General features: G+C 58.6%; 1 protein-coding gene across 6 annotated transcripts; it reads left to right on the forward strand.

Annotated features, from left to right (window-relative positions):
- The first annotated feature begins 487 nt into the window (after positions 1 to 487).
- IMPDH1 (inosine monophosphate dehydrogenase 1) lies at positions 488 to 25,572 on the forward strand. Of its 6 annotated transcripts, none has more exons than XM_070946767.1 (16): positions 488 to 698; positions 9,841 to 9,939; positions 14,342 to 14,390; positions 14,784 to 14,885; positions 15,054 to 15,128; positions 15,347 to 15,553; positions 15,836 to 15,923; positions 16,066 to 16,265; positions 16,892 to 16,982; positions 17,946 to 18,041; positions 18,482 to 18,739; positions 19,224 to 19,368; positions 19,717 to 19,860; positions 20,750 to 20,833; positions 23,952 to 23,968; positions 24,856 to 25,572. In XM_070946767.1, the coding sequence occupies exons 1-16, from the start codon at positions 514 to 516 to the stop codon at positions 24,903 to 24,905; spliced, it is 1,890 nt and encodes a 629-aa protein (XP_070802868.1). In that variant the 5' UTR covers positions 488 to 513; the 3' UTR covers positions 24,906 to 25,572. The 6 variants fall into 6 exon arrangements, with proteins under 6 accessions (XP_070802868.1, XP_070802870.1, XP_070802869.1 ...); XM_070946769.1 differs by having other exon boundaries at positions 18,596 to 18,739; XM_070946771.1 differs by lacking the exon at positions 488 to 698 and adding an exon at positions 9,394 to 9,491.
- Positions 25,573 to 26,624: the final 1,052 nt, after the last annotated feature.

The following is a 26,624-nucleotide window of genomic DNA, read 5'->3' on the forward strand; positions in this document are numbered from 1 at the left end:
CGAGGGGGCCTTGAGAGCGCCGCGGTCTTGGCTGGCGTGGAAGGAATCTAACATCCGCGGGACGATGAGAAGAAGAAGAACGGGTCCTACAGCAACATTTTTCCCTGCTTCAAAATCGGGCGGGAGGGGGTTCACTCCCTAGGTGACTCGAGACCCCTCGGGGTTTCCAGGCAAGGAACAGCCTCCGGTGGGAAACGAGCGCCCGAGCTCAGGGCAGAGGATTCGCACTTTGTCCATGCTCAGAGGGCTGGCTATGGTTCGCCCCGTCTGGGGCTCGAGGGCCGGTCTGGCCGGGTCGCCAGCGGTGCTCTAGCCGGACCGAACTGAGCCCGCCAGGCAGCCCTCCTCCCTCCATTGCCGGTCCGGGAGGTGGACCGCGGGGCGGGGCGGGGCTGGGCGCGGGCGTGGAAACCCTCCCGGGCGCTCCCGCCCAGCGCCACGCCTGTCGGAGCTCGTCTCCCGCCGCCGCCGCCGCCGCCTGGGCTGCCCGGAGCCGTCGAGGTGGCCGTGGCCATGGACGGGCAGGCGGCGATGGTGCCCTACGATTACAGCCTGATCGTGGGGCCCCTGCAAGAACCGGCCAGCCCCAGAACACCGCGCTTCGACTCCGCCGGCTGTGCGCCGCTCCACACCGGGCACCGGACCGCGGCGCAGCGGTACAACGCCCGGCTCTGCCAGGCTGGCCTGGAACCCGAGAGGTGAGCGCAGCCGAGCAAGGGCGGGCGGCGGACGGGACGGGCCCTCCGGGGCCCCTCCAAGGCACGCGGCTCCCGGAGCGAGGGGCGGTGGGTGCGCGTCGGGTCTCGCGGGGGTTCTGCGCCGCCGCTTCCAACCAGGGAGAGCAAGAGAGGCGCTGGCGGCGCTGAAAGCAGCGGTAGCCTCCCAGCCACCCGGCCCGCCAGCCCTGCAGAGAATGGCTCTTCCTGGCAGGCCTGGCATCAACGCCTGGTGACGCCTGGGGGGATGGACGGCCTCTGCCGGAGCGGATCTCTCTCTTGGGCATCCGCTGGGCCGAGGAGCTGCCATCTGGGATCACTTTCTCCTCTACTTAAAATATTCGAACTTCACCAGAGATTGGATCCTGCCTTTAAATCGACATTCTGGATTTAGGAAGCATATTATAATCTTCACTATATTTTCCTTGGATGAATGGATCCTCCCTCTTGGGGAGCAGTCTATCTCTGAAGGCCAGCTGCTGTGAAACCTGGAGTGAGTGGCTGCTGTCTCCCTTCCCCCCCTCCAGCCTTTTCTGGGCAGAATCCCTTCTTGGGGAGCAGAGGAGACTCCCCCCTTCCCACTCCTTATATTTTGCAGCTCTTGTTGTGAAGGAGGGCAGAAGTCCTCCCCACTCCCCAAAGGTTCAGCATTAGGCCAAGCAAAGCGGGGCTACAATCAGGCAGTAACCCGGTTTGACCATCCTGCCAAACGATGTGCGATGCTGTGTTGTAGCCAAAAGGGCTTTGTTTGGTAAATGGATCCAGGAGAGACTGGCTGCTCTCTGGGTGTCTCTCTCTGCATTTCAGGAGCTTCAGGTAAGAGAGGAGGCAGCCCCCCCAAATTACACTCTGTTCCGTCATTGTTGAGTGCAGATTTTGCTCCAGCAGCTCCTCACCCAGCTCCCTGCCGCAGATAGTGGCCTTGGCACAGCTGGTCCTGATATGTGACTGCCAGCCTGGCCCCAAACAGGTGGCCCAGAAATCAGGCAGACTAGTGAGCAAGAGGCAGTGCAGCCCCCATGCCTGGGAAGTGTGTTTGTGTGTATGTGTGAAAGGACAGGACGAGGAGGGGAGAGGCAGGGCCCTTAGGCCTCCTTTCTGCCTGGGGCACTCAGGGGGAGACGGAGCTGGTGAGCTGGTTCACTCACTCGTGCCTGGACTGCACCTGGTCTCCTTGGAGGGAAGCACCTGCCTGGGGTGGGGAACCACAAAGAGAGTCAGAGGAATCATAGGGGCAAAAGGAATCTCTCACCTCAAGCCCCCCCCCACTTTCTCAGCTGCATGAAGGTTTGGGGTGCAAAAACCAGGGCTGGGGTGTGTGTGAAGAATCAAGGCTGGTTCAGGTGAGATGTGAGTCCAGGCAGAAGCAGGACTGGTAGTTTACATCAGGATAGGTTTGGCTTGGCAGGTTACCTGAACTAGCAAAGGTGCTTCGTTAGCTGGCTGTGGGATTAACTGTATTGTGCGAGCCCAGCCACAGTGGGTGCAGGTGTGCTTGAAACTCTGGGTCTGCCCACATTGATGGGCCATCCACATGCAGGGTCTTCTCTTCAAGGCACCAGACTTGGGAGCCCCCTCCTTGCAGCTCAGTGGACCGGGAGGTCCAGGGCCCACTGGCACCCAAACCACACCGTGGCCGGTGCCCCCTTCCTGTTGTGCAAAGGAGCATGACCTGCCTTGAACCCTTCGGACGGGGCAGGGTCAAAATCCCGGCCATCAGTAAACCTTTGCTGGGGTTGTTTGTGCCAGCGTTTGGGCTGACTTGTCCTTTCAGGCTGGACCGAGAGCCAAGCAAACAAACCAGGTGTATTGTTGTGTTTGTAAACTGCCAAGAGTCCAGTGGAGGGGCAGCTGCAGACACGGGGGGGGGGGGCAGTCTGGATCAGCAGGCCTGCAGGAGCCCATTGGGCTCACACTGGGGGGAGGGGAATGTCCTCTTTTTCTGCAGTCCTGTGGAGACTGAAGTGGGGGTGAACGGAAAACAGCAAAATTGCCATTATTAAACAAACAGATGGTGTATTTGAACGTCTGAAATTTTGCTCGTAGTCACTAGTTTGGTGACTAGTTAGAAACAAGTTGAGTTCCTTTGGCCTATAGAAATATCAGAAGGGGGGCTCTGATCCACCACCACCCCGCAGTGACAGTTGCTCATGCACTAAGCATAGCTCTGCAAACCCCTGCAAGGTGGATTCCCCCCCCCACAACCAATTGTAGCCCTCCTGTGCTGTTGCATGTGTGAATGTATCCGTTCTGCAAGGGGAGGGCAGGCATTTGATGCTGCTTTTCATCAAAGGCCCACACCCTCAAGCCACATCAAGTCAAGGCCCGAAGGGCGTGGCCTGCCTGGCTGCCCTGGGAGGGGGGCTGTTTCGGCCACAGCATAGCACCCAACTCCTCAGATCCATGCAGGAGGCGGGGGGGGGGGGGGCGAGAATAATGGCTCACCTAGTTCAGAGTCAGCCAAGCTGCATGTCCAACATTGAAGAAGGGAGAGCGATGTTTTGGGTCTAAGCCCAGAGAGCAGAGCTGCTGAACCCTGCCCTGGCCAGGCCGCCCCATAAGTAGGCCCATCTCCCTGGTGGAAAGGGATGGGGGTGTTCTGAGAAGGGCCAGGCCTCTCCTGCCATCTCCAGTCTTGAGATCTGGTGATCTCTGTCAAGGGCAGGGCCCCAAGAGAAGCGGATCAGAACCCACCGGGGGGGGAGGAGGGCATCCCGGTATAAGTCTTCAATCCAGCCTTGGTTCAGGACCCCAGGAGGCATTTGAAGCTGCTGGTCCCTGTGATTCACACTATGAACGTCAGACAACAGCCAGACCCAGAAGCATGTGTGCAAAAACACAACCATTTGCACGCGAGGGTGTTGCAGATGCCTTGACCTGACAGTGCCCCCCAATTGCCCGTTTGGGCTCCTGCAGATGTCCACCTCTAGCAGTCCTTGCCCGCTGCCCCTTGCACACGTGGCCTGCCCTGGCCTCACCCCGGGCACCTTCCCACGGGCATTGGCTCTGAGCGGCCGGTGGCCCAGCCCTGCCCTGCAAAGCGGCTTCCTCCAGGGGCTATTTCTGCCTCAGGACAGAGAGTGACGTGCAACCGCTAATCCCTAAAGCCCTAAAGGGACCAGCTCAGCCGCAGGGAAGCCCAGGGCAGGAATCGCAGCTCAGCGGGGGGGGAGGGCACCGGGCCCCATTCTTCTGCCTGCCGAGGGTCCGCAGCTGCCCTTGGGAGGCAGTTGGGGGTCCCACCGCTTAGTTGGAATGTGGCAAACGTTGAGATCTTTGCCATCCAAATTTTACAAGCATCTGTTCCTCCTCCTCCTGGGCTTTGCCAGCTTTTATTTATTTATTTGTCTTCCTAAGCTGCCCGATGCCATCCGCGGCCAGTCAGGGACGGAGACAGAAGCCTGCCCAATTCCCCCCCTTCCCCCCCCCCCCGTTAACCCACAGCCCATCTGCTTGGCTTCAAAGCTGAAGCAGCCCTTTTGCAGGCAGCTCTGGGGCTGAGTCTATGAGTCCCCCCAGTCTTTGGGCCCAGGATGCCCCCCTGAACTCAGTTCCCACCCAGAAGGGCGGCCTTGGAGCCACATCACGCTGGAGGGCTACACAGCCACCCGGTGCCTCCCTTCCCTGCAACGATGCTACACAAACAGCAGCAGCCGTGGTTGCTGGGCCCCGAGGCTGTTTTGCTGGCTCTGGGGGGTCCCTGGGGGTGTAATTACCCTAGGCAAGTTGTTCAAGGCAACAGGGTGTGTGTGTGTGTGTGTGTGTGTGTGTGTGTGTGTGTGTGTGTGTAGACATGAACTGCTGCCACCTGCAGGCTTTCAGCTAGTGCCTCCCCATCCCCAGCAGGTCAATCCAGCCAAAGCTTTGGTGGGGAAGGTTCAGGAGGGAGGAGAGTGGCCTGGAGATCACGTAGACCCTTTGGAAGTGGGGGGAGGGAGGACCAGGGTTTGTCCCAGGAAAGGAGGGGCAGCCCCAAAGCTCTCCCCAGGGCTTTCCTGGCTGCTGGAGGAAAGGCAGGGCCTGCAGGGGGCTTTGCTGCCAGTTTTCAGCAGCCTCTCAACTGATGCCCAGGGCTGCACCCAAGGGAGTGCTGGGGGCAGCAACAGCTTCAGCCCCTCCCTCAATGAAAAATAGGGTATGAAAAAAAGACTGTTCAACCTCAGGTGCTCAAATGGCAGGTGTTTAAAGTTGCCTCAGGAAGGACTCACCTGGATTTCTTTCCTGAGGGCAGAGGGGGCTTAAAGGCCTCTTCCAAGGGAGGGGGAAATGCCTGAGACACCCCCTCCCCTGCATCATCTTTCAAAGGTGATCCTGAGCGTAGACTTGCACTGAATACGGAGTCAATATCTGTGATCCTTTTGACCAGCCACAGCCAGCTAAGACCCTCCATGCCCCCTACCCCCAAAACGGACTCTTCTCCAGTTGGTCACTGCTCAGAGTTGTACTGGGAGAGCTGGACTGAGGTTTTCAGTTACACCAGTAGGGGGCAGCAGACACCCAGAGCCCTGCTGATAGTCCTGAGCAGATCAATGTATGGCAGAGGAAAGGCTGGGGAATTCTGGGAGTTGAAGTCCACAAGTCTTAGAGTTGTCAGGTTTGGAGTCCTCTGGTGTAGGGTAGCCCCAAATCAGGAGGAGCCCCATCTTTTTGGACAGAGCAGCTTCCATCTGCTGCAGTGAGGATGCCCAGCAGTTGGTCCATCTTGGACGGTCAGGGCTGCTTAAGTGCCTAGCTCCGATTCCGGCCCCAAACCCACCCCTCTTCCTGTCTTCACAGGCCACAGTGACGCAGAACCTTAGCTGGCAAAGACTGCCTTACAAAAGATTACACAAGTATACATTTGATTAAGGAACCCTTTTAATTCTTCCCTTCCTTCCTTTCTCGTGCCTTCAGTATGAAATTTAGCACAGAGCATACCAACCGCCCTCCTCCAGCAAATCACCAGGAATTCTTAAAAATTGGATCGGCGCTTAACTCTGGCGACTCCTGGTGGCTTCCTTGATCCCATTGGCAAAGTAGCTGGCCGCTGCCTTCTTCCGTTCATAGCCCTGGTGGTGTCCCATCCAAGCACAAAGTCTTCTAATAAATTAAAGCAAATTTGCATCCTTGCAGCCTCCGTGTCCTGTCCTGCCCTTCCCTCCCTCCTTCACATTGTCCCCTAGTCCAAGTGCTTTATTGGCACTGCTGTTTTGGAAGTATAAACCTCATCTTTTTTTCAACACAGACCAAAGATTTATGCTGGTCAGAAGGTGATTCATATTTATTTCTCTTCCAGATATTTAACAATTCTCCCATCATCCAGGTCATGGTTATCCTAAATGTGCTTTTCCCAGAAGGCAACTGGACTTTCTTGGGGTTTTTCCTTGAAACTGTTTCACTTCTCATCCAAGAAGCTTCTTCAGTTCTAAATGTTCTAAATAACTTCAGTTAAAACAGAAGCAGCTTCTTGGATGACAAGTGAAAAATGTTCAAAGAAAAAAACAGAGAAAAAACCAAGTTGCTTTTTGGAAAAGCACCTTTGACTTAACAATTGATGTTTCTTTCTGTAGGATACATATGGGATAATCTGACAAATATATGGTATACGTTGTATGTAGGCATGTATATGTACATATATACATGTATATACTTACACACACACATAACTACCTACCTACGCAGGGCAGGAACGAATCGTGTTCCTACTAACATGAAGAGCTATTTCCCATTCCACGGGTTGATTAAATCTTCACCATCCACCAAAGAGGCATTTGAGGCCTAATCAGGAGATGCACTTAATTTTTTGCCATGCAAGAAACCAAACTTCACGGAAGGGGAATTAGAGTCCCTCCTCCCTCCTCAGCTGCTGCTCAATCTGTGACCGGGATTTTTCAGCTCAATTTGCTGTTTTTTTTGGGATGCCAAATCACAAGATGAAGCAGCAGCCCCAACACAGAATGAGGAGGGGGAGGAGGAGATGCCAGCAAATTCCAGCCTTGGGGAGCAAACGTGGGGATCCTTCTGAGTGGGGCATCTTTTGAACAGTCCTGAAGCTATCCCCCCCTTCCCCCTCCGTTTTGAAGATCCTCAGAGGCCACCAACTTGACCTCAATGGGATAAAGGAGGCCTCTGGGGGCTTCCAGGCTCTCTTGCTCCAGCTTGGAGCCCAACAGTTGGGATGAGCCACTGCAGAGCAGCCTGTTCTGCCAGCACTCAGCCTGGGGCTCCAAGTAGTGGGGAGCGGCTGGGGGTGGGCACCAGGACAGGCTTTGCCTGGGCACAGCAGCTCATCAGGGTTTGTGGGCACCAGAGCTCCCTTGGACCACTTGCTCTGCATCCTCCAAAGCAGAGCAGCTGCCACCTGCCCACCCTGGGGGCTTTCATTCAGCCAACCAAGGGGAACTCCGCATTGTCAAACTCCTGGTGTGTTTAGTAACTGTGTGTGTGTGTGTGTGTGTGTGTGTGTGTGTGTGTGTGTGTGTGTGTGTGTTGAAGGGGAGGCACAGCTCCCCACTTGCCAATTCCTGGATTTCCAAATTGCTGCCAGCAGTAGGACTAGGCTTCAGGCCAGCAGAGGAACAGGGGTCTCTGAGCATGGTCAGAGTGCCTGGCCTTTTCTTGCTGAGGATTTTAAGGCACCCTCGGAGTACAGCCAAGGTCGCCTGCCAGGTTGGGGGTGGGATCAGGTCTGTGGGGTGAACCAGCCCCCTTGCTGTGCTGACCTGCTTCCTCCCCAACCCAACTGGGGCCGAGGAATCTCTCGTCCAGAGGCAGGGGGTTCAAAGCAAGAACCTTGGCCGTGGGGCAGCCATGTGGGCCTCGCCCCTCAGCTGCCTGCCTGCCTGCCTGCCTGCCTAATACAGTCCTCGGTTGTATAAACAAGAGGCATAGAGTCAAGATCATGTGTGTTAGTACTGCCTTACAAAGCCTTAGTAAAGCCACCCCTGGAATCCTGCATCCAGTTTAGGTCGCCCCGATATAAAAAAGATGTAGAGTCTCCGGAAAGACTGCAGAGAAGGGCAACTAAGACGATGAGGGGACTGGAGGCTAAAACACACGAAGAACGGCTGCAGGAATCGTGTTTGGCCAGTCTAGAAAAAAGGAGGACGGGGGGTGACATGTATTCCAGAATTTGAGACAAATACTGGCACAAAGAAGAAGGGGCGGGTCTCCAAAGTATCTGAGGGCAGGACAAGAAGCAAAGGATGGAAATTAAGGAGTTCTTTACTGACAGTGAGGACACTTAATCAGTGGAACAGAAGTTGCCTTCAGAAGTTGTGGGGACTCCATCACGTGGGTTTTTTAAGAGATTGGACAGTCACTTGTCTAGAATGGTACAGGGTTTCCTGCTTGACCAGGGGGCTAGACTAGAAGACCTCCAAGGTCCCTTCCAACTCTGTTCTGAATTGAATTGAAAACTTCTGGCTCCTCTTCCTGTCCCATTCAGGTGGGAGCCCAGTTCCAGGCAGATCAGGGCTGGGCTGGGCTGGGCTGAAGCTTTTCTGCTGGAGTATTCCTCCAGCCGGCCTTTCTCCCATGCCATGCCAAAGCGGCTCCTTCGGCCGAGGGAGTGGCATGGAATGGGCTCCTGTTTTGCCACGCAGAAGCATGATGAGAAATGTGGCGGGTGCCTTAAAAGCACCTGTTCTTTCAAGGAACTCTGCTGGAACTACAGTTCCCAGGATTCAACAGGGCAGCAATGGCCTGCCCAGCCCAGGATTTGGAAAAGGCCCTTTGCTGCCTGTTGCCGCTCTCTGACACCGGCTAGGCCTGTGCCCTGGCGAGCGCTTGCTCCCTTCTGCGACCCCCCCCCTCCGAGTGGCACCCGGCCCCAGCCCAGCCGCTCTTGGCTCCACTGTGTGCTCGGCCTTGGCCTTCAGTTCAAAGATGTCGCCCTTTGGGGAAGCAAGGCTTCTTTCCCCCCCCCTGCCTTTTTCTTGGCAGATGGAGACCCCCACCCTGTGGCAGCTCAGCCCCCCACTCCAGGCACCTCAGTGCCAGCCTTTGCATTCACTGGCCTCAGCCAGGCCTGCCGGAGGGCGTCTCAGCTGGGGGCAAATTGGAATCACGGGGCTGGAAAGGCGGGCAGGCGTTTAATTGAGCCTCACTATCATGCCCTGGTCAGCAGATCCGGATGAGCTCGTGGGTGGCCACTGCCCATCAGGAAGAGGGGGGTGAGGTCAGCTGGGGTTTGCACCATGAACCCCGAGGTGGAGCCGGTTGGCACCAAATGCCAGGCTGGGACACAGGGGGAGATGCCAGGCCCTGCCCTCCTCCCCTGCTCCTGGGCTGCTGGGGCAAAGCATAACCACTCGGCCTTGCAACCGGAGGCTGGGATGAGGAGGGGGGTTCCTGGGTTTCTCTTCTGGGTTCACTCAAAGGGGCTGCCCAGAAGAATGGGGAAAAAACAGCCACCGCAACCTGATCAAGGCCAGTCAAAATCACAGCCAAAAGCGCATTTGGCCTGGAAAGGGCTCTTCCTCCCCCCCCCTTGCCTGGGAAGCCTGGCCCCCTGCAGCCACGGGCGGAGTAGCGGGGAAGGGCCGCAAGAGGAGCCCCGAGGCCGCCTCTCCAAGGAAAGGGGGGCAGCTTCAGGGGAGGGGCCGCCTTCGCCCAGCTGATCGGAGGTCGCCGACCGAGCCCCCAGTTCCGGGCAGGAAGCTGGCCGCAGGCAGAGGGAAGCCCCGGTCACGAGCCCCGCTTCCCGGCCGCCCTTGCACGAAGCCCCCGCGGCCGCCCGGAGCTCGCGCCTCTGCAGCCCCGGGCGGGAGCGGCCCCCGCCTTCCCCGGGCTCAGGTACGGCCGTGGGGGGGGGGGGTCGCGGGCGCTGCAAGGGACGCCGGGACTGACGCGCCAGCAGGAACTGAGCCGAGCGATGCGCGCGGGAGGCGGCGGGCAGCGGGGCAGCCTTCGCACGGCCCGTCTTCCGGGGGGCGCCGCGCCCAACCGCAGCCCAGGCGGCCGGGTGGGTGGGTGGGGGGGCGGGCGGAGCGGGGCCGGGTCCTCCTCCGGGGGTGGCCGGGTGGAGCCGAGCAGCCGCGGGGCCAGCGGCGCATTCCCCGAGCCCGGGGAGCCGCCCAGGCGCGGCCGGGCGGGGGTCGCGGCGGGGTCTCAGGCTGACAGCCCCTCCTCCCTCCCTGCGCAGCATGGCCGATTACCTGATCAGCGGCGGCACCGGCTACGTCCCCGAGGATGGGCTGACGGCGCAGCAGCTCTTCGCCGTGGCGGACGGGCTCACCTACAAGTAAGCGGCGCCCGGGGCGCGGGCGGGGGTCGCAGGGGGCGGCCGCCCGGGAGGAAGTGGCGGCGCACGTGGCTCTGCCCGGCCCGGGAAGCTCCGCGGACTTGGGGGGGAGGCGGGGGCTGGGGGGCGCTGGCCTTGCGCGGGCCGGGCGCGCAAGGGACGCCGCAACCACCGGTCGCCCACCCTCCCGCCTCTCCCCCTGGCAGGGAGCCCTTTGCGGGAGTGGGCAGAACCTGCCCCCCTTTGCTCAGCAGATGGTGCCTCTCACCCCCCCCCAACTCTCCCAGACCTCCAGTTAAGCCGCGGCTGTCGCCTGTTTCTGGGCCGATCCGTCCAGGCAGGCAGGCAGCAGGTCGGGGGGTCTCTGCTGGGCTTGTGCAGAAAGGGTGGTGAGCCACAGGAGAACCTCTGCAGCACCCCGTCCCTCTGGGCCCGGACTGAATCGGGGTGCCCCTTGGGCCTCCTCCCCAGGGGCTGCTTTTCTGCAGGAGGATGCCGTGGCATGAAGGGGCTCTGGCAGAAACCTTGTTTGGGACGGGCTTTTCTCCAGGGCATCTTGGAAGGCGCCCGGTGTGTTCATGAGGGATGGGGTGCTGCTTACAACTGGGTCCAAATGGCTGCTGGTGCAACTGGCCCTGGCCCCGCTGCATACCTGGGGCTGCCCGTGGTGACAGGCCTGAGCCTCCTGCCCGTCGGCTGAGGGGTTTGGTGCCTTTTCAAGGGCCAGTGCTCTGAGAGAAGGTGGGGAACCCCAGAATGGGAAGGGGCTTCACAGCCCGCTAGCAGCCTCTTCATGCCGCGATCTGCATGCCTGAAGCCAGGGCCAGGCAGGTCTCAGCCTGGCTTGCTTTCCTCTTAAGAGGCCCTGCAGGGGCTCCGCAGGCAACAGGGGTGCCTCCTTTGCAGCAAGGAAGGCTGCTCCGATGGGCCCAGCATTGCGTGTCTCAAGGCGGGTTGGGGGGGGGGGGGGCTCCTGCAGGGTCAGCACAAAACTAAGGAAGTTGGGAGGAGGAGAGAAGCAAGGCAGGACAAGATGCAGGCTGAGCAGCCTCTTAGCTTTGCAAGTAATTGTGCAAACTTTGTGGGAGGGCCTTTCTCTCTTGGCCCTGGTTTTGGGAAGAGAGAAGGACCGAAGGATTTCTCCAAGGGTGAGACGCGGGGAGTGAGAGCACAAAGGGGTGCAGTGTGGTTCTTTCTAACTGGTGCTGCTGATTTTACTAAATGCCTGCGGCTCCTTTCAGCCCGGGTTCCCTGGTTGGCCTTCGCTCTCCAGCTGTTTGGGGGCCACTGCAAAGGCCGAGTCCCTCCTCTACCCCTGGCTGTGCGGGGGCTTCCTTTCCAGGGCACCTTTTCCCCTGTGAAAACTCGGTTTCGCTTTCAGTTCTGCGCTCTCTTCTCAGCCAAACAAGGTTTATAATAAAGCGGAAATTTGTTTTGTTTCTGACAGAAAAAACCAACGGTTAAAATGAGCTCCTTCTGAACCGCAAGAGCGGCTGGGTCCAGGGACCGGAGAAGCCGGGCTGCTCCCTTCCTCAGACACGCCCCTGCAGCGTTGGGCACCTGCTCTCTTGCATTCCTGAACCTGGCAGGGGGGGCTGCATAGCCCCTTCCCACTCTGCAGTGGCCCATTTGGCCTCACATTTCATGGCTCAACCTCCTACCTTTCTTCAGGAAAAGCCTTCCAATATCTCTGATAGCCAGCCTGCTTCCGTGTGAGGCTTGTTTACCTAAGTCCTACCAATAAAGTCCCTCCTTAACTGCAGGGTTAAACAACCGCAGAGTTTAACCTGGTTGCTTCTTTTCAACGGTGCATTCTGTTAATATTTAATGACTGAGCATTGCCTGCAATCCTTTACGGGACAGGTGAGGCACTGAGGTTTTGAACAAAAGAGGGGTTTTCGAAGCTGGCAGGTGGCCTGCCCAGAGCCGCCTCTTTGAGGGAGCTTTTATTCCCTCACTCACACAAGCCTGGGGGTCCGGCAGTTGTCCTGGCGCATGTGGGAAGAGGGCCTGGGCTGGGTCAGGCTTTGTCCCAAATGAAATTGGCATTTGTTTGCGCTTCGTTTGGGCGCCTGCAGAGCCTTGGGGAACGTGGCACTTAAATGCATTTGGTTCACATTTCAAGGAGAGGATGTGTCCCCACAGGTCAGCTGCTGTTACAAAGGCTCTGCTGGAGGTTACGGGTGGGGCCTGTGGGCGGGGTTGAGCCAGGCTGGTCAGACGGGGGGAGGGTGTCTCTGCAGGGATAGGGGAGCAGCCCCTTGGTCCCTGCACCAAGGAAGTGTGCCCGTCACCACCAAGTGCCCAGGGAGAAGGCACGGTGCTTTTCTGCCTTAAAGCTGAACATGAGGTCAAATTGAGAAGGGTGACACAGTGTTCTCGGAATTGGGGAGGGGCTTTGGGAAAGCTTCCCCCCAGGTTTGAAAGACTTCCTTGGATCAACTTTGTTTTCTAACGGAAACCTTGGCAATTTTGATCTAACTGAGGATTTACGGTTTGTTTTGCCTTGCTGGCATCATCTCCGGTGTATGAACTCTGTGGTACAAAAGTTGAAAAGTTAAATAAAAGTTTAAAGCCCTTTGGGGGTATCCCCAGTTCAGAGGTGACGCCACCTTGAATTCCACCCAGTGGATAGAAACCACCGTGGGAAGCAGAAACGGAGAAATCACAGCCCAGCTTATGGCAATGGCCTACTTCAAAGCACAGGCTGGGTGGGATAGATGAGCTGAAACAGCCCCCAGCCCTTTATTATTATTTATTATTTATTATTTATTAATCAAATTTCTATACCGCCCTACTCCCGAAGGACTCAGGGCGGTGAACAGCCAAGATAAAATACAGATAATACAAATATTAAAAAATCCCTTAAAATTATTAAATATTTCGGCCGAAACACAGATTAAAACACCCAATTTGTAAAATCACGAATTAAAAAAATTTAAAAATTTAAAAGAGGGGAGTTAGGCCAGGCCAGCTTGCTGAAATAGAAAAGTTTTGAGAGCACGGCGAAACGTGCGCAGGTCCGGGATCTTCCGTATCTCTGGGGGGAGCTCGTTCCAGATGGCGGGTGCCCCCACAGAGAAGGCTCTCCCCCTGGGGGCCGCCAGTCGACACTGTTTGGCCGACGGCACCCTGAGGAGCCCCTCTCTATGGGAGCGTACTGGTCGGTGAGAGGCTATTGGTAGCAGAAGGCGGTCTCGTAGATACCCCAGTCCGATGCCATGGAGCGCTCTAAAGGTGGTAACCAAAACCTTGAAGCGCACCCGGAAGACCACCGGGAGCCAGTGCAGCCTTGTAAACTGCACCGCTGCCGCTTGTTGTTTCCTGTTTGTGCTACAGGAGGGCAGCTGAACACACACACAGAGGACAATGTTGGTGATGTCTCTGATTTGGAAAGACTGGTTGACCAAGAGCCTCGCAGCCTCCTCCACCTCTGCTGCCCGCCAGTTTCTGGCTGGGTTCAGGCCAGGTTCCTTTAGGGTGTTGTGACTCTGGCGGTGGAGGTAGTGTGGCCTGGCCAGGGGTGAAATGCTCCCAGTTCGGACCAGATCACCCGATCCAGTAGTGATGGCAGGTGGTTCGGAGAACCGGTAGCAAAAATCGTTGCACCACCCACCCACCCACCCACCCACCATGCCCAGCTGAGCCGCAGGATCATCAGAGGCTTTTTTTTTTTTTTTTTTTTTACTTTTAAAAGCATTTTTTCTACAACCTCTTCCAACAAAAAAATGCTTTTAAAAGTAAAAAAAAAAAAGCCTCTGATGATCGCACAGTTCAGCTGGGATAGTCAGAAGCTTTCCAAAGCATTTTTTTCTGCAACCTCTTGGCCGAAGAGGTGGTAAAAAAAATGCTTTGAAAAGTCTCTGACGATCCCAGCTGAGTTGCCTGATCGTCAGAGGCTTTTCAAAGCATTAGAAAAAATGCTTTGAAAAGTTTTTGGGAAAAAAAGTTGGCCACGCCCACCCAGTCACATTACCCCCCCCCCCACCAACCCACTCCCACAGAACCGGTAGTAACAAATTTTACATTTCACCCCTGGTCCTGGCTCTCTTGGTGGCTCTCAGGACCATCAGCCACAGTGTCCCTCTGGCTGGCTTCAGGGCTTGGAGGCTCCTCCTCGCAGTGGTTCCCTCCCTCCGTGGCTGGTGCCCCTTGGTGGGTCTAAGTAGGGAGAGGCTGGGGCCTGACATGCTCTGGATGGATGGAAGGAATGGATGGGTGAGAGAGGAGGGGTCCAGGGCTGCGTTTCATGGCTGTGGAGCTGCCCGGACTGGCCTTTTACAAGGCAATCAACCTTATCAACCGTTGGGCTCCATGTGGTGCCAGCCCGGGACTGGTTTGCCTCCCGCTTCCCATTTGGGCTGCATCGGGCATTGGGTGACCTCTGCTTCTCTCCCCACAGTGACTTCCTCATCCTTCCCGGCTTCATCGACTTCACGGCAGATGAAGTGGTGAGTCTAGCAGAGGGCCTCTGGGGGACCCCATCAAAGGGGGAGGGGGGGTCACAGCTGTCCTGTTCAGCTCCCTGGCCTTGAGAGCCCCGGCTTGGCTCCCGGGGCAGAAACAGGCTTTGCTCGCCCATCTGCATCCGAAGGGCCGATTGCTCGCGCTTTATCCCAATGCCAGTGAGATGGGCTTAGATCGGAAGGGCCCAGGACACGGACACACACAGCTGCAGGTTCTCCTGCATCAGCACCAGCTCTACCTTCTCTGCAAGGCTGAACTGGGGGGGCAGCCTGGCTCCCTCCAGTGGCGCCTTCCAGCTTGGCCTGGGAGAGGATTGTGGGGGGCGGGAGACACACCTGGTTGGCAGAACACTGAGCTGTGGCCCTCTTTGCTTGCAGGACCTGACCTCTGCCCTGACCCGGAAGATCACCCTGAAGACCCCCCTTATCTCCTCTCCTATGGACACCGTCACCGAGTCAGATATGGCCATTGCCATGGCGGTGAGCCGAGTCCTCTGGGGCTGGTGGGGCGCCTGCTATGGGTCTGCCCAGGGGTGAGCTCCTCCCGGGGCCCCTTTCCATGGGGATGCCAAAGCAGGGGCCAGAGGGCAGAAGGCAAGGCTGGGGTGGCCTCGGGACTTCAGGGCTCCCGCCTCTCTCCCCCTGCAGCTGATGGGGGGGATTGGGATCATCCACCACAACTGCACCCCAGAGTTCCAGGCCAACGAAGTCCGCAAAGTCAAGGTGAGTGGCACTTGGAGCTGTGGAGTCCGGCCTGAGGGACGCTGGCAGGAGAGGCCGCTCAGATGCCCTGAGGCTGGCCTTGTGTCAGGAGCCCCCTTTCCAGACTTGCCTGCCAGGCTTCCCCATGGAGGAAGGGCGGGCATGGGAGCAGATCCGAGAACGCGAGTGGGGAGGGGGCAGCTCTACAGAAAAAGCCTCCCCTCTTCCTCGGGCCACAGAAGTTTGAGCAAGGCTTCATCACCGACCCGGTGGTCCTGAGCCCCAGCCACACCGTGGGGGACGTCTTTGAGGCCAAGATCCGGCATGGCTTCTCGGGCATCCCCATCACTGAGACAGGCAAGATGGAGAGCCAGCTGGTGGGGATCGTGACCTCGAGGGACATCGACTTCCTCTCTGAGAAGGACTACAACACCCCTCTCAGTGAGGTGAGGCAGCGGCCCTCCTTCCCTCCTCCCCCCAAGGGTTCCCGGGGGTCAGAAGCCCTCTGGCAGTGGGGGGCCCCTAGCAAGAGCCAGCCCCTCCTCTGGGGCAATCGCCCGGCTGGATTGGTGCCCCTGCTGACCCCAGTTTAGGAGAGGCTGTTCTCATCCCACTTTGCCCCTCAAATGCAAACCTGTTCACCCCGTGCCTAAAGCAGCAGCTGCCATCCTGCCACCCCAGGGGCTGAGTGGGCCGGCTGAGCCCCTGCCACCCTTTCCCTTCTTCAGGTCATGACCAGGCGCAGTGACCTGGTGGTGGCCCCGGCAGGCGTCACCCTCAAAGAGGCCAACGAGATTCTGCAGCGGAGCAAGAAAGGTAGGAGGGGCCGTGAGATGGGGGGAGGGTCTTCCTGTGGCCTGCGGGGGGGAGGGAGGGTCTTGCCTGGCCCAGCCAGCTGCAGGGCAGCTCCCTTCCCAGGCCGTGGCCTGACCGAGCGACTGGCCCTCCTGCCCTGCAGGCAAGCTGCCCATCGTGAATGAGGTGGATGAGCTGGTGGCCATCATTGCCCGCACCGACCTGAAGAAGAACCGGGATTACCCACTGGCCTCCAAGGACTCGCGCAAGCAGCTGCTGTGCGGGGCAGCCATTGGCACCCGGGAGGACGACAAGTACCGGCTGGACCTGTTGGTGCAGGCCGGCGTGGACGTGGTAGTGCTGGTGGGTTCGAAGCTGCCCCCTCCCGGGCGATTTGGATGGCAGGCTCTGAATGGTGCCCGTATCCTTTGCTCAGCACCCCCAAATTGTGCCCCAAAACAAGGGAAGCCAAAAGGCCGTTTAGAAGCGAAGCTGGCATCCCTGGCAGCAGTGTCTCCACTGAATCCCCCCTCCCAAAAGCAGCCTCTGAGGGCCTAAGCCCCACCCCCCAGCTGAAAGCTAGCCCTGAGTGCCATCAGGAGCCCCTGGAACACAGACTGAACTTTGCTCCCACCTGTGAGGTTCACGGAGGTTCCCTTCCGCTGCTTGGGAAGACGAGTCAAGGGCATGGAAGCCCCTGCTGGAGCACCCTCGCCCCCCCCCCCCCCCAGTGGCTTCCTGGATTTTGTCTTTAATTTAAGGCCGGCAACTCTGCAGCCGGGATCCTGGTCTGTTTCTCTGGAGGAGAGGGGATTCCCATCCTGGCCCCCTCAAGGCTACGCCTGGCATGGCACCCGAGGGGCTGCTGCTTTCTGCCCTTGCGTGTCTTTCCTTTGTGGGTCCGCGTGTGGCCAGGCGACCCTGCTTGCCTTGTGCTTATTTGGGGGGCCTAATGGTCCTTTCCTTTCTTTTCCTCCCCCCCCCCCCAGGACTCATCTCAGGGAAACTCCGTCTACCAAATCAATATGGTCCACTATATCAAGCACAAATCTCCAGAGCTGCAGGTCGTCGGGGGCAATGGTGAGCGCCTGAGGGAGGCATGGCCTTTTGGGGTCTCCCTTTGGCCGCAGCCTCCTTTGCTTCCAGGCTGCTTCCCCAGCTGAAGGGGCCCTGCAGGGTCATAACTATGAAGCAGCTGCCAAGCCTCTGAATCTTGATCCCGTGACCATGGGGCTGCTGCAAAGGTCGTAACTGAAAAATGGTCATAAGTCAGATTTGTCAGTGTCGTAACTTTGAATAGTCACTAAACAAACTGTTGTAAGTCAAGGACTAGCTCTACTTACCTATCACCCTATCGGTGGATAAACCAACCCTCAGATTTTTAACCAAAGTACCATGAAAAATGTGGGCAGCCTTATCCGTGGGTGGCACATTTTTCACAGCGTGTTTAGGGTCGGCTGATCCGCCGATGGGCTTATAAACAAGTATATGCGGAGTTATCCTTGGAAGACCCTGGCAGAGTTAAAGTTTCCTCCCAAAACTCCCGTTTGTTTAGAAACTTCCCCATGGGAATTCTCACGGTCAGGGGAAAACAACTTGGTATCAGATTTTTTTCTGTCTGCGACTAAAGGTGGACGGACGGACGGACGGATGGGCAGGTGGATGGAGGGGTGGGTTAGATAGAACCCAGAGTGGCCTCCTTTGTGTTGGAGGCCATTGTGTACCTTTGGTGCAAGAAGGACGTGCTTTGATTCCAGCATAGAGAGACCGGCTTTTGTGCGTAGCTGTTTCTGGAAGTGGCTCCTAAGAGCTTCCTGGCTCTTTACAGTCAATGACTTCGCAGAAATTCCTGAATTTACATTTTCTGGCTTTATTTTGCCAGAGGGAGGCAGGCTGGCTGCAAAGTGGAGTTTGGGGGGGGGCATCTGTCCTCTGTACCAGGAAGGTGCCTTAGTGTGGACCGAGGGCCCTTGGGGGGGAGGGGTTCTTTGTTGCTCAGGGGTCTTATGGGCCCTTCTGCTTTCTGCCCTACGGGATGCACAGTGGTGACAGCTGCCCAGGCCAAGAACCTGATCGACGCTGGCGTGGATGCCCTGCGCGTGGGCATGGGCTGTGGCTCCATCTGCATCACGCAGGAAGGTGAGACTGGGGTGGGACCCCAAGGGTGGGATCTCCCTGCCTCGGAGGAAGCAGCTTCTGAATTCTTCGTGTGCTCCGCAGCATCCTGGAGGTGGCTCCTCTGGGCTCAGCCTTTTGTGTAGCCCCCAAACAGCCCTGGTGACCCTCTGGGGTTGGCCTTTGCCCAGCCAGCAAGCGAGAGGCTGTCCCAAATCCCCCGCCCCTCAGCAAAGGCCAGATAGCCCCTTCCTTGGCCTTTACCTCCATACTGGTCTGCCAGTCAGCAGGGCTGGGTGAGGCTGAGTGAAATGCTCAGCCATTCTTGCCGTTGGCACTGGGCCCTGCGGGTGGAGCCTGGAGGCGCACCAGCTGCAGAGTCCCAGGAGCTGGGAAGGTTGGCGCTCCCATGCCCGGAGACTGCAACGCAATCACCCTTTTTTCCTCCTTGGGTCTCCGCTCAGAGCTGCCTGCGCTTTCCTGGCTGCAGCCCGTGGCTCTCTGGAGCTGCCGGGGTGGCCGAGGGCTGGGCCGGACCCTCGGTGGGCCCTTCCTGCCTATGACTCTCCCTCCCTCAGTGATGGCGTGCGGCCGGCCTCAGGGCACCGCAGTCTACAAAGTGGCAGAGTATGCCCGCCGGTTTGGGGTACCTGTGATTGCGGACGGTGGGATCCAGACGGTGGGCCATGTGGTCAAGGCCCTCTCGCTGGGGGCCTCCACAGGTGAGGGGTAGAAAGACCTGAGCCATCGTGGTCCGCGACAGGGAGATCAGTGCTGCCACAATACATTCATGCACATGCATGTTCTCTCATGTTCTGCAAATGGGCATTGCATGCATACCTGCCACCAGAAAGCGTGACTGTTTTGAGTGAACTCCTTGAATTTCAGTTGTTTGAAAATGATCTCTGGATCTTTTTTCCCTTGAGGTCTTGATTAATTGCCTCACTTTGGGCCATGAAGCCCCCCACCCACCCTCCAAATCCTCAGTGCAGCTCAGAGGGGGCTTCTCACCGCTTCTTCCTCAGTGTCCCTTGAGGCTGACTTGAGAGAGGGTGGCTGGGCCTGGCCCACAATGCCCTCAGGGACCCCTGCCGGAGGGAGGCTTTGCCTGACACGGTTTCCCCTCCCCCACCCCCCACCCCTGGTGACAGGGCCCCCTTGGCTGCCACCCCCAGCCCTACCTCCGGCCCTCTCTTCTTCCCCCAGTCATGATGGGGTCCTTGTTGGCGGCCACCACAGAGGCCCCTGGTGAGTATTTCTTCTCCGACGGAGTGCGGCTGAAGAAGTATCGGGGAATGGGCTCCCTGGACGCCATGGAGAAGAACCGCAGCAGCCAGAAACGCTACTTCAGGTGGGGGGGGTGGAGGGGCAGGAGGTGGGAAAGGGCCCCCATGACAACAGCGGCTCTCCGAGGCCAGCTGGGCCTTGAGCAGGAAGGGAGAGGCAGGAAAGCCGGGCACAGCGGGAAAGGGAGGGGCTGCCCCAGAAGAGCTCCTGTGAGGGGGAGGGGCCTTTGTCGGGTCTGGCAACTCTTCTGCCAGGGCCTGGGGGCTCCAGGTCAGGCAGGGAGGACCCCTGGCTGGCCAAGAGTGCCACAGTCGAGCTGCCGCCATAGGATGGGTGGCTCAGCCCCACTCCTTTTGGGGGGGAGGGGGCTAGACAGACTGCCCTCCAGCATCTCCCCTGCCGTGCCTTGCAGTGAGGGGGACAAGGTGAAGGTGGCGCAGGGCGTTTCCGGCTCCATCCAGGACAAGGGCTCCATCCACAAGTTCGTGCCATACCTGATTGCTGGTATCCAGCACGGCTGCCAGGACATTGGCGCCAGAAGCCTCTCCGTTCTGCGGTGAGTCCATGGGGGGGGGAGGCTCCCCTCTGGGACCCCGGGGCTCGGTGGGCCGCTTTGGGTGGCAGATGGGAGGGGAGGAAGGGAAGGCGCGAGGGACCGCAGGGCACCCAGGGAGGCAGAGGGGGAGCCTCCCGCAGCAGGAGGCCCTGGCAGGGGCCCCAGCCCAGCAGAGTCCCCAGTGGAAATGCGAGGAGAACGGAGTGGCCTGAAATCCAGACAGCCTCTCTCGGGCCCAGGGAGATCCCCACGGCACAGCCTCGGCCTGAGAAGGTTGTGCCAAGAAGGCCACTGCGAGGGAGTTCCCGCTTCTTCCTCCCCAGGCTGTCTCTTAGCACCCCTCCTCTAGCCAGCTTCCTTCCTCCTCACCCCCTGTTGCCCCCCCATCCGTACCTACGTTGACAAAGCTCACTGTCCCCCCCTCCCCCAAGGCCTGGGCTCAGGCCCCCCCTTAGACTGGGCACCATTGGTCCACCCCTCTTTCTCTCTGTCTCTCTCTTTTTCTCTCTCTTTCTCTTTTCACTCTTTCTCAGTCTCTCTCTCTCTCTTTTTCTCTCTTTCTCTCATTCTCTTTCTCTTCTTTCTCTCCTCTCATTTTTTTTCTTTTTTCTCTCTTCTTTCTCTCTTTTTCTCTTTCTCTCCTCTTTCTCATTCTCTTTCTCTCTTTCTCTTTCGCTCTTTCATTCTCTCTCCCTTTCTATTTCGCTCTTTCATTTTCTCCCTCCCTCCCTCTCTCTCTCGTGGCTGGGAAGGTTGAGCCTCTGCTGCAGCCTCTCTCAGACCCCTCAAATATCCCCCCCTTCCACCATCTGCACTAGGCCCAGAGCTTCTGGTGGACTTAGGGGAGAAGGAAGGCCCCCTAAGCCCCCTCTCCCTTTGCTCTTGCCAGCTCCATGATGTATTCAGGAGAACTAAAGTTTGAGAAGAGGACGATGTCAGCCCAGATTGAGGGGGGAGTCCATGGCCTCCACTCGTAAGTCTCTCTGCTTCTTTGCTGCCCTGAAACCCCCCTCCCCTGCTGTGTGCCCCTTGTCGTCCCCCCCCATGTCCAAACCTAGCAGGTCCAGTGTAATGGGTCGCCCTGCCCTTCTGCTTCCCCGGTCTTTCCCTCCCTCTCCCCCCCAGCCCAGTAGACTCCAAGGCTGTCCTGTCTCCCACCCAAGACGTTCCACCCAGAACACCTGTTGCCAGTTGGTGCCTCTGGGTGCCTCTTCCCCCACTCACCCCTTGTCTGCCCCTCTCCAGGCCAGGGGTTCGTGAGTGGGCAACGGGAGGACCAGAAGGAAAAGTCCCCTTCGGCTTTTGGATGATGTCCAGGCCTGTGCCAGGCTTGAAGGGGGAATAACCCCCCCCCCCCGGAAACCCTTGTCTCCCCCTTGTGTGCTTGAGTGGGGAAGGCCTTCTTGGCTACTTGTCCAGTTCCCCATTTTGGGACATAGTGGGGGGGGGGGCTACCGCTTTGCCTTGCCCGGTGCACTCGGCCCTTCTTCCAAGTGGAGCCTGCAAGGGGGCGCCTTCCTCTCCGTTTGCTGGCCAGGGGAGGGCTGAGCTCCCGGGGTCCATCCTGCCAGCTGAGGGCCGAGCAGCCCCTGTGGGTGTCTGCTGCTTTGCGGTGGTTGTGTGGAACGCACACCCTCCGGCTGCAGAGGGATTGTGGGTCTGCATGAGCAACATTGCTTGGGGGGCGCTTGGCCTGAGCCAATGCCAGCTGTGCCATGGTCCAAGGAAAGAGAGGTGCCCCCTTCCTCCTTCGGCCTGACTGAGCCTTGCCAGAAGAAAAGACCCAGGGGGAGGGGTCTCTTTCAGAAGATGGAGGGGCAGGTAGGAGGGCACCAGCACACCTGGGACGAGCAAGAAGAAGCCTGCCCTTTTCCCCCTCTTCCTCCTCAGCTGGGCCTTATTTGGGGCACTTCACCTGTCTTTGTACCAGGTGTTTAGGTTCTCCGGTCTTCCCCCGTGTCTGAAGAGATCATTCCAGAAGACAGTTCACCCTCCACTTGGCTGTCCGTCAGCCAATCCTTTTTGGGAACAGCTGGCACTCTCCCCCCCCCCCCCCCGAGCTCCCAGATTCAGGGCTGTCCAGGGCAGAGCCGTCTGGCATTCTTAGGTAGCCCTTCAGGCAGCGCCTTTTGGGGCTCGGGAGCCCCAAGGGTGAAAGTCTGTCCCGGGCAGATTCCCTGCAAGGCCCCAGCGCTTCCCCTGCATGCAGAGCTTCCAGGGAGGGACACCCCCTGAGGGTGGGCTCGCCTCACCCCACCCAAGGGAGAAAGAGAGAGAGAGAGAGAGACTAGAGGGGTCACACCGGTCTCCTCTTCAGCCGTGCTCAGAAGGGGGCAGAGGTTGGTGTGGGATCAGACTAAAACGGAAGAATTTTAAAACCGGCACAGGGATCAAAGCGTGTTGGTTTTGAGCCGTGGTGACGCAGTGGTTAAGAGTGCAGGCTGACTCTGTCCACTGCCAGGAGTTCGATCCTGACCGGCTCAAGGTTGACTCAGCCCTCCGTCCTTCTCAGCTCGGTCAAATGAGGACCTGGATTGTTGTGGGCAGGAGGCTGACTCTGTAAAGTGCTATAAAGCAGAGAGGGCTATAAGGCACTGTGGAGCGGCATAGAAGTTTAAGGGCTATTGCTATTGCTAACTTCCTGCATTTCATGTTTTGTCCTTACTTTGCTTTGGGTGAAGTTTTTCTCCCTAATGGCAGAGTAAAAATCTAGAGAACTTTGTCCCAAGGCCTTTTCTCCATATGGGCACTACATATCCCATACCGTGAAGCACATGGACCCCAAAGCCCATCAGGTCCCACAGGGAGCTTCTTTTCTGCGGTGAGGGGGGAGCTCATCTTGCAGAAGGTCTGCACTGGGCCTTCAGCCTGGCTCCCCCGGGCAGCTCCGGGCAGCGCTGCTTGCTTTGACAGTCTTATTTTGGCTGCCAGTTTGGGGGCCAAAGGTGCCGCCAGGCTCAAGCACTTGATGGTGACCCCAGGCTCAAGCTTGGGGGGTGGCATTTGGAGGGGGAATTGCTGGAAGCCACCTTCCAGCAATTGGGTTAGGCAGGTCCTGGCAGGGCAGAGAAATTGGGGTTTGCAGGGAGGGTTTTGCTGGCCGGGCACAGAGACGGTGCTGGCCCTGGTCCCACTTTCCTCCCTGAGTGGAATTGGGGGTGTCTGAGGGGAAGAGAACCGTTACCATTTGTAAAAGGAACCAGCAGCGTTTCCGGTGGCCTGATGGCCAGCCTTTCTGCTCCCCCTTTCTCTGCTGTCTGTAGGAAGAGACCTCGAGAACCCCAAAACTTTTGCATCCTTTGGGGAGCTGTTTGATTATCCCACCCGGTGCTCGAGCTTGCTGCTTGGCTGACACCCCCCCCCCCAGTCCCTAGATCTTTGAGGCCTAGGAAGCCCAAAAGAGCTGTGAGGCAGCCCTGTCTTGGGGGCAACATGTGCAAAGGAGCAGGATACGGGTGGGGGTCTTTTTCCTCTTGATCTGTTCCTTTTAGGGGGGTATGGCAATGGGTAAAAGGGGGGAGCTGAGAGAGAGAGAGAGACTGACCAAAGTCCCGTCCCTCCCTTAGACTCAAACCTGGCTCTCCCAGCCCCCATCCCACCCCCAGCCAGTAGCTGACCCTGTTTTGGTGCCCACTGGAGGTGAGCAGCTCCGAGGCTGTCCTTCCAGGGGGGCTTTAGAGACCCTCCAGGTGCATGCCAGAGCCCTGCAGGGAAGCCCTAGGGGCCCCGCCCACCCTTTGAGGCACCCCAGGGGCCGAGCTGGCTGGCACAGGCTTTTCCTTGCTCTGTACCGGTTGGCTTTGGGTTCTGGCGGAGGGGTGCAGGAAGGGTTGGGGGCTTCCCAAGAGGTCCTTGCTCTGGCCTGGGAAAGAAGGGAGGGGGCTGCAGGTCAGGCTGAGAGACTTCTGCTAGTTGGGCAGTGCTGGGGGCCCCGTGTGTGGTGTAGGCCTGGCAGCTAGCAAGCAGGTCGGTGGCTGGTGTGGGGACGGCGAGGTGGCGGTGGTGGTGGCCTCAAATGAGGGGAACACGTTGACCTTGTCCCTTTCTCTCTCTCTCCCTCCCCCGCCCCTCCCCCCACTGCCTTCCTGTAGCTTTACGTTTCTGCCATGTAAGTAACTGACTCTGAGCCACTCTGGCTGTGCTAGACGGGGGTCAGCGGCACCTCCCGCCCATCCCCACAGGATGGTGGATTGGGCGCCTTGCACAGCCCATCTCCTCCCTCGCTTGGCCGGCTGCTCTGGGCCAGCACCCCCCCCCCCCATGTAGGCGGGGTGCCCACCTTCCCTACAGCCCTGGTCTCTGCCATGAGCCCCTCCTGTGGAGAGGGGAGCCGGGGGAATGCCATCTGCAGTGGGGGCTGGTGATGTCAGGCGTGCCAGGATGGCCATATCGGGGAGTGGGAGATGGAGGAGAGGAAGAAGCTAAGCGGATGCTGTCTTGCCCAGGCCTGATGCCTCCTCTACCCTGAACCTGCCTGGCCAGGGGTGGGCTCCCTTGGCAGGGGCTAAGCCCAAGCTTGCTCCTTGTGATGCCTGGTGCCCCTTGTGGGCCATGGGGGGGTGTTGGTATCACTGAGGGATGTGAGGGGCTCCCCTATCCTTTTGGGAGGGCTCATGGCTTCTCTTCTTTCCAAGGGAGTGGCCCCTGGTCTTTCTCTTATGGGCTGAGGGTCCGAGACCCGCAAGAGCCCCTTTTCCTAGCTTCTCATACTGACCCTGCGAGCTGCCTCTACTATACCTCCCCCCCCACCCTCTTTTTGCTCCCTGCTTGGTTTGGTGTCTCCCTCTCCTCCCCAAGTTCCCTGGTGAGGGTTGGGGGTCCCAGCAAGCCCCTCTGGAGGAGGGCTAGCAAGGGGGCTTGCTTGGCACCCTGGGGCTTTCCTCGGGCCAATTCCACCTCCCCCCCCACCACCTCTCTCTCCTTTGGGGAGACTGATTTCAGGAGAAAAGCTGCCGGACGGGGGCTGATCCTCCTCTCCCCTCTGCCCCCCTGCAGTTACGAGAAGCGGCTGTACTGAGGACAACTTCCAGAGCAGCGGCCAGTGACCGCTCGGGCCCCCCTGCCAGGGGCCACTGCTGAAGCCCACCAGCGCACCCACCTCTTCTCTCGCCCCTGGTTTGGCTGTGGCCCAAGACTTGCACTTCGGGCTGCCCTGCTGGCGGCACATCAGGCCTCTCACCCGGCGCTGGGGCCGTCGCCGACTCCACTGGCTGGGCAGAATTGGGGGTGGGGTGGGATGGATGCCCCTCTTGGCCTTTCCCCTAGTGCCTGGCCTCCAGCCTGCAGGTGGGGGCCTTGGCCGGTCTCCCCCTCCTGGGTGCAGCCTCTCGCCAAGCAGGTACAGCTGGACCCGGCCTCCAGGGCCTCGGGGATGGCCCTTGGATAGCAGCCAGGGAGGAGTTGCTGCCCTCCCACTGGTGTGGGGAGGAAGGGGGTGGGCCCAGGTGGAAGGAGCTGCAAGGGACCAAATCCAGCTGCAAAGGTGTGGGGGCAGCCTCTGTCCAAACCCTTCTGGCCAGCCCCTGGCCCTCTTGTGCTGGCTCTCCAGCTCCCACTGCAACCGCCTCCGTGCTTCTCTGGGGAAGAGGATCTTGGCTATGGGGGGGGGCAGCTTTCACTCCACCCCACCTGGGATTCCCTCCCAATGCGGTAATCTTTGCGCATGCCAGGGCCCCACGTCGTGTCCTGTATTATTCGTAAATAAAAGCAGCAGAGTGTCATTTCAATGGCTCTGCTGGTTCTTCCGCTGGAATTGGGCTGGGAGGAGGGGGGAGAAATGGGGTGGGGAACCAGGAGTTAAAGGCTTTAGCCCCGACTCTTGGCCAGATCTCTCTCTCTCTCTCTCTCTCTCTCTCACACACACACACACACACACACACACACACACACACACACACACACACACAGAGCCCCTTGCTGCATTCAGCTGGGCTGCCAGGGATAGAGCCTTTGGGGCCCCCATCCGACCTTCCCCCAGCCCAGCATTTGAGTTGATTCATCCCTCCTCTTCCAAATGAAGCCCGGGGGGGGGGGGGGCTTTTCAGAATCTCCTCAATCCGTTTGGATGGTTCGTGTTTTCCTAGGGCCGCCTCCAGTTCTCCATTGGGATAGGGCAATAGACGCAGAGGGAATACAGTCAGTCTTTGACTTACAACAATTCATTTAGCGACCAAAGTTACAACAGCACTGAAAAAATGGGAGGAGAAATGCAAGTCCGAGTCATAATGACTCCCCCCCCAAGTCAGGACACGGCAGGCCCCACGGATGCTCTTTCGGGGAGAAGCTCTCGGATTGCTTCAGAACCTGACAGCCCCCTCCCTGGGACCTCTATGCCACCCCTGGACGGAAGGGCAGTTAAGACCGCCAACTTTCCACCTTCAGGACTGCAGCATCCTCAGCCTGCCAAGCTCTTGTCCCCCCCCGGCCAGGCTAGCCCTGTTTCTAGAGAGGCCAGTTTGGGGAAGCCGGACCTCAGCAGCCCCCCAGGTGGCCGACCCCAACCTGGCCAACGCCCTCCAGTCCCATCCTCTGGGCGAGTGAGACGCAGGCAGGAGAAAAAGGCCTTTTCCTCTTGCCTGAATCGGATGGGTTGGGTGGCACTCCGGGCTGTGGAAATTTGGCCTGGTTGGGCCAGCAGTGGCTCAACAGGTGGCAGGAACTAAATCTGAGCCATTGGCATTTTGGGGAAAAGCAAACCTGGCTGCTACCAACCTCACCTCTTCAGTTTAACCTGCCTTGTCCAAACATTACTGGGGGATGGGGGA

The sequence above is a fragment of the Pituophis catenifer genome, unplaced genomic scaffold, assembly GCF_029215685.1.
Source record: "Pituophis catenifer annectens isolate HBS135680 unplaced genomic scaffold, rPitCat1.0.hap2 SCAF_7, whole genome shotgun sequence".
In the NCBI taxonomy this organism is placed as follows: Eukaryota; Metazoa; Chordata; class Lepidosauria; order Squamata; family Colubridae; genus Pituophis; species Pituophis catenifer.